The sequence below is a fragment of the Myxocyprinus asiaticus genome, chromosome 44, assembly GCF_019703515.2.
Source record: "Myxocyprinus asiaticus isolate MX2 ecotype Aquarium Trade chromosome 44, UBuf_Myxa_2, whole genome shotgun sequence".
Classification (NCBI taxonomy): domain Eukaryota; kingdom Metazoa; phylum Chordata; class Actinopteri; order Cypriniformes; family Catostomidae; genus Myxocyprinus; species Myxocyprinus asiaticus.
The window spans coordinates 36,422,290-36,429,876 of record NC_059387.1 but is presented as its reverse complement, the minus strand read 5'-3'; the positions used below and the strand labels follow the sequence as shown (position 1 = coordinate 36,429,876).

Sequence of the window (7,587 nt, the reverse complement as noted above, 5' to 3'; positions counted from 1 at the left end):
TCTTATTTTTGTTCAAGCACTTACTTTAATTCCTTTAATAATGTGTTTTATTTGTTTAAATCATCATTTTGTGGGACTAGACAAATGAACCTTCTTGTGTCCTAGCAAAAACTGTAAGTCCTAGAGACACCAAATTTGGTAGGATGGTCCCAAATCCCCCCCACCATTTAGGCGCACACACACACACCCATCCGACCCTAGGTGGCGCTATAACACACACTTTTACATTTTTGCTAATATCTCTTCAACAGCATGGGCTAGAATCAAAATTATTTTTCCTCTGATTCATCCTCATGGCAAAGAGTTAGAAAAATAGTTCAGAAGTTATATATTGATAAGTAAATTGGGCCATGGCCAAAAAATTATTAATTGGCTTAAATCTTCTAAAAGATTTTGATGAATCAAAATTCCTTTCATAACTTTTTGTCACAAGGGTCTCTAGATTATAAATGCAAAGTTTTGTGCGAATCGAACCAATGGTCTATGTTTTTCAGAAAACTCTTACATGGTCTGCACTTATATAGTGCTTTTTTAACCTTAGCAGTTTTCAAAGTGCTTTACACTGTGACTCAATCACCCACAGCAATGATGGCAGACTGCCATTGGGAGCAACTTGGGGTTCAGTGTCTTGCCCAAGGACAGTTTGGCATGTGGAGTCATGTGGGACGGGAAACAAACTGCCAACCCTGTGATTAGGGGCCAACCTGCTCTACCACCTGAGCCACAGTCACCTCAGTGGTTGGCTGGATACCAACAAAGTATTTTGGCAATCATGGTGATTTTCTCCACTTTACCAAACTGCTTAGACCCTGATAATTCTGCTTGTGGCTATATATATTTTTTTAATATGAAGTCATTTAGGGTTATATATGATTTACAGTTACTATACAGTACATTTTCAGATCACAAAAGCTCAATGTTTGAGTTCATACATTTACTTATTAAAGCATCATTATCTCTGATGGCTCAACAGACAGACAAACGCTTTATCTACAATGATAAAATAATGTCACTTTCTGTAAAGCAGTTTACACATGATTGTTTATGATGAAACTCAACAAATAACAACACTACAGTGTGTGTGTGTGTGTGTGTGTGTGTGTGTGTGTGTGTGTGTATGTGTACTTGACAAATAGTCTATTTCTAAGTTATTTAATTAAAACATTAAATAATTGCTGTACAGTACACAGGTCAATACATCCATAATACCAAAATGCCACTTCAGAAATCTCCAATTAATCTCAAAAGAGTCCCGAGATCCTGATGAATATTCACACTTGTGTATTAACGATTAAACAGGAATTATTGGTTTGAGCTGCTGCAGTTCAGTTTCAATGAGCCACAGAAACGACACAGCGAGTTGAACGCAAATGATTGAAACGCTCCACAGAAACACACGATGCAGAACTGAAGCGTTTGACGTAAAGTACAACATGAAGGATCTTCTACAGTAGATGCACTGACAGTTGCACATTTAATGTTCCTGTATCGTCAAGAATCTTCAGTTTGATGAAGATCTTCACTGGTCCATTAAAGAGCTCAACAGCCAAAACTTCCACAGATTTATTGATTAGAACTTCGGTTATCGGTTTGAACAGAAAGAGTTTTTCAGTCATTCAGACTTCAGGCCAGAAAGTCGCCTCTTTTGCTGCACCAGACGACGAGCACCACCATGGCCAGTGTGAGGAAGACAGGGATGAGGATGAGGAGGGTGAGCATGTTGTCGGGTGGGTCGACGTAAATGACGCGCTCCAGTGTACAGTTGGAGAAGAAGTGTTTGTGGATGTGGATGATGAAACGCTCCACCAGAGGGTTCGGCCAGAAGCAGCCGATGCGTTCGGTGTTCATCTCCGTACAGAAGGAGAACACGTGATACTCTCTGAAACACAGACAGATAAAACATGTTCACTGAAATCAGTCTGCAATTATTAAGAATCAATACATTTCCATTTAAGAGCTCTGACAATCAGTTCATCAGTCATTTCCGTCACAGCTCATATTTCAGTGAAATGAGTTCAAAGGATGGAGCTTTTCTGTCAACACTGAACCTGAAAAGCTTTTCCCAGAGTTCAGTGGGGTGAATATATGAGACACTTTCTCTCCATCTGAGACGAGAGTTCAGACCTTTATAATGTGAATAAAGACACGTCTTACATCCCTTTTTATCTCAATGAAGCCTCAGAAAACGAGGGCTGCAGTTTGAATTTACATCATAATACACAGACACTCACTTCTTGAATACATTTTTGTCCACCCGGCACATCTTTATTCACTCTACAGTTCATTCTGCTGACAGCAACTCTGCATGTCTCTCTGTTAGTGCTCAAATTCACAATTTATTTCAATAGAGTTTGATGTGAACATGATGTTTAGTTGACAGGGTTACTCTAATAACCATTAATACACATGACACATGAATATTGAGTCAAATAGTCAGCTTCAATTTCACTGAAGAACATAGTCAAGCAGTCTCATGACAAAACGTAATTCTCGATTCGATAACGATTCACACGCTCTCAATTAAATTCGATTACACTTTTGATTTGATTTAATTCTGATTAATTTGAATGTATTTCAGTCATAATATTCATTTTGCTCACATATGAAAGAAATTCTCTCTCAGCTAGTGCTGTTATCAATTATACACGAGACCTTCTAACTTGGTACATTAGGAAAATATAAATGTAACTAATTTTATTTAATTCGTTATTCATCATTTTGGTCACATTTTAGATGTTTAAAAATTTACAACTTCCATGTATCCCATCAATAAATATGATGTCTTGAAATGTTATATTATATGTTATGTGTTTCTTGTTTGCATGCATGATTTGTATTATTCACAAGTATTTATGTAGTAAATAGCAACATTCATGCTGCACAGAGTAAAAGACGATCTTGGGTTTTTAAGAATCAATAATGAATTGTTCAAATGAAAATACATTTTCCCCCTAGTCATGCAGAGCGTTTTCAAAACTCCCATTTTTGGTGGAGGAAAATGTTATTATGTTTTGGATGAGAGGCGTAAACATGATCAAATCAAAGTGCTTTCAAATGAAAACGTAGGCTCAATCTTTGGAATAATTATCCATGTTTAATCACAACATTTCATTATACTGATTATTTTAGTTACATTATACCATCATATTGATATTTCAGATCCCCTAACACAACCCCATTCACAAACCTGATCAATTAAAAACAACATAAAACATGTAAAAGGCAAGTAAATGTATAATAATTAGATTGTCATTACACCATCATACAGATATTATTTGACACCTAAACCCACCCCAACGCCTAACCCTAACCAATAATAATATAACAACAATATACAGTAAAAGAAAGATTTAACAGTCAGATACAAATGCCGTCACAATAATTTATTTCCAAATATTGCAAAAAGCACAATAAAAGTGTTTCAAAAGACTCATGCTGCATTCAAAATCTTCTGAAGTCACACGATAACAGAGACAGAGTAAAACTGAACGTTTGAATCGCTGAAAGTCTTCATCTCCGTGAAGGTCATCACATCTCATTTAAAAATACACATCCAAACATCAGAATGTCACATTCGGTCACATGACACATGAAAGCCAATGACACTTCACATCACTGATGTCACAGCTGTCGTAATGTTTGTACAGGCGGCAAATTGAATGTATAAAAGTGAGCATGAAAAATGATAAATGTCATATTTAAAATTAGCATAAAGAAATTCTACCATGATGATGTATACTTACAATTGTATGTCACAGCGCAGGATATTTAATGTCTGATTGCCGAGGTATGAAAAATAGGCTTCATTTTCACTGTGCCAAATACATGCAATATTAATTTTAATTTTATCTTCTGATGTCTCACAGAACAGCTCGTCGTGTTCAGTGTGTGTTCAAATTCAGTGATTTTTGCTTTCGTTGTAGTATTCTTTACACACACACATATAATGTATGGCTATAAAACCCATTAGAGGACAAACATTACGGCTAACAGCCATCATTACTGCAGCACTATTGGTCCATATGATAAGATCTTCAGATTTACAGTCATTAGGGAGGAAAGTGACATCAGCACAATTCTGTGTCTGTTTCACCATCTGCTGATCGTTATCAGTGACGAACCCTTCAAGACTAGGTTAGAAATAAGCAGGAAACACAACGAGACACAACGAGTATGCCAAATGTGAAATATTCGATTTTAAATCTCAGTCCATTGCTGAGGCAGAAGAGAAATACAGACATAATCATGCCATAGAATAGAATAGAACAGAATAGAATAGAACAGAATAGAACAGAACAGAATAGAAAAGAACAGAATAGAAAAGAATAGAATAGAACAGAATAGAACAGAACAGAACAGAATAGAATAGAACAGAACAGAACAGAACAGAACAGAACAGAATAGAATAGAATAGAATAGAACAGAACAGAACAGAATAGAAAAGAACAGGACAGAATAGAACAGAAAAGAGTAGAACAGAATAGAAAAGAATAGAATAGAACAGAATAGAATAGAACAGAATAGAAAAGAATAGAATAGAACAGAACAGAATAGAATAGAACAGAATAGAAAAGAACAGAATAGAAAAGAATAGAATAGAACAGAATAGAACAGAACAGAATAGAATAGAATAGAACAGAACAGAACAGAACAGAACAGAACAGAATAGAATAGAACAGAACAGAACAGAACAGAATAGAAAAGAACAGGACAGAATAGAACAGAAAAGAGTAGAACAGAATAGAAAAGAATAGAATAGAACAGAATAGAATAGAACAGAATAGAAAAGAATAGAATAGAACAGAACAGAATAGAACAGAATAGAACAGAATAGAAAAGAACAGAACAGAATAGAAAAGAACAGGACAGAATAGAACAGAAAAGAGTAGAACAGAATAGAAAAGAATAGAATAGAACAGAATAGAATAGAACAGAATAGAAAAGAACAGGACAGAATAGAATAGAAAAGAGTAGAACAGAATAGAAAAGAATAGGATAGAACAGAATAGAATAGAACAGAATAGAAAAGAACAGAACATAATAGAACAGAATAGAACAGAACAGAATAGAAAAGAACAGAACATAATAGAACAGAATAGAACAGAACAGAATAGAACAGAACAGAATAGAAAAGAACAGGACAGAATAGAATAGAAAAGAGTAGAACAGAATAGAAAAGAATAGAATAGAACAGAATAGCACAGAACAGAATAGAATAGAATAGAACAGAATAGAATAGAACAGAACATAATAGAAAAGAACAGAACATAATAGAACAGAATAGAACAGAATAGAAAAGAATAGAATAGAACAGAATAGAACAGAATAGAATAGAACAGAATTCGATGAGTAAAGTCATACAGGCCACATCCACACTAATATGTTTTCGTTTGAAAACGGATTAATTTTTTATGGTTACGTCTCTCATTCACACTACAACTTTGTTTGTACAGCATACTTTGGAAAATGATGACACTAGGAAACAGTAAACAGAGTTTTTAAACAAATTATATTGTATATTTCTATATTATATATTTCTCTTTTTTCATCTGTTATATCTTATTTTTTATTTTTTTATGTCACTATGTATATATGTTTAAATGTATATGTTTGTATGTATGTATATATACTGTACATGGTTGCATTTGCACTGGAAGCTTCTGTCACCGTGACAGATTCCTTGTGTGTGTGTGTGTGTGTGTGTGTGTGTGTGTGTGTGTGTGTGTGTGTAAGCATACATGGCAATAAAGCTCATTCTGATTCTGCTTCTGAAATGGATTAGAGTGGACGTGGAATATAAGCTGCATCATTAAACTGAATGAGCTGACAGATTCATGTATGACTGACATGAATACATTATTGAATAAATGAATGCTAATGAGGTGACTGAAAGGTTCCTGTGATTATTATGCAAATGAGCATATGTGTTTGAAATGTGATTGGTCCTTCAGTGCTTTAATCTGAGTGTGTGTGTGTGTGTGTTCTGGAAGTGCTGATGTCTACAGGCGTTCTGGAAAACCAGTTCCGCTCAAATCTCAGTAATTGGTGTCCATGTTCTGACCCGTCTGAGTTCAAACCAGACGCCTGATTGTCTCTCTCTATAAAGTGTGTTAGCGGAGAATCTGTGACCAGTTACAACATCACTGTTATTCATGAGCATCAACCAGAATATAAAACTCATATTAACATTAGAGACACACTGGAGCTCATCAGAAAAACAATCAGAGACGTAATGATCCGTACAGATCTCACCTGAACTACTGCAGAACTCAGTTCACTCCTGTTCATGTTCTGTGTGTGTTTCACAGCCGCTCAATCTGCAGATGGAGGCTCATTCTACACAGTGTGTTTTGAGAAGTATTCAGAAATATTTTTAAATTAATACTAGAGAATATTACTGTTTCTCAATGCTAAGAACACAAAGAACAGACTGTGCTGTCGTGAAGACCGGTCTTGCTCAACTACCTTGAAAGAATGAAGTCAGAAGGGACAGGAGGACGTAGAGCACATCTGCGATATGTCAATTCAATAAACTCATGTATATTTTCTTTTATGTCGGTGGTGGATGATGACATCAAACAAATCCAGAATAATGCAAAAGAACGCACATTGAGAATCAGCTAAAATAGCTAAACCTGGATTTATGCTTGAAACAAGATAAAACAGCAATACGCCAATGGAGTAAATAAAAATACTTATTATATTTGCTGTAAACAAGAAAAACGAATTTATTTAAACGTATGTTGTTTTAAGGATGTTTATATATTTTTACTGAACAAAAATACTGATTACACTACAAAAAAAAAAAAAAAAAAAAAAATCATCTTTCTTACTGAATATTTTTGTTATTTTCCTTTAGAAATATCTAAACATCCTCAAAACAAGAGAAACTACTTGGGAAGCAAAATGATAATTTGTGTTGTTTTCAAAGAAATCTAACCACATTTCATAACATTTATGCTTAAAACAAGAAAACACTATTAGAAGCATAAACATGACTTGATTTTATTACATTTCTTTGAAAACAACACAAAATATCTTATGTCTTTTGCTTCCCAAGTAAGCGTAATATTTCGATATTTTATTGGAAAACAAGACAAACATACTCAGATGTTAGCCTTGTATATAACAAATATAGAGATGTTTAAAGTAAAAGTCATCTTCTGCAGGAAATGTGGAGAGAACTGTTGAAATAAATGTGTAAACAGGCATCTAGTGGACGTGTTTATATGATGCGACTGAAAACTGTGATCTGGAGAGAACGTCTCCATGAACATCTGCAGGAACACTGATGGAGTCTCTCGTGAAACATCAGAAACACACTGATATTACATGATTACATTAATCAGGTTCATTCTACTCCACTTTAATAACTGCTGGAATTAAACCGTTTATAGCTACTATTATTATTATTATTATTATAATTATTATTAATAAAAACATTTTAGTTAAAGGAACAGTTTATCAAAAAAGAAAATTAAGATGCACTTTATTTGACAGTACGTGTACTTCAGTATACTCACAGTGTAACTTTAGTTGTTGTAATTATATAGTATATAAATGTAGAGCAGTACTGTCAAATAAAGT

General features: G+C 34.4%; 1 protein-coding gene across 2 annotated transcripts in view; it reads right to left on the bottom strand.

The window, feature by feature from the left end:
• Window positions 1-7,587, bottom strand: part of LOC127434181 (receptor activity-modifying protein 3-like) — a 33,438-nt gene that overhangs the window by 728 nt on the left and 25,123 nt on the right. For both annotated transcript variants that reach the window (XM_051686732.1, XM_051686733.1), the window contains one exon: window positions 1-1,879. This exon is cut by the window's left edge. In XM_051686732.1, the coding sequence (XP_051542692.1) occupies window positions 1,624-1,879 (256 nt within the window). In that variant the 3' untranslated portion in view covers window positions 1-1,623. The remainder of the gene's footprint in view (window positions 1,880-7,587) is intronic.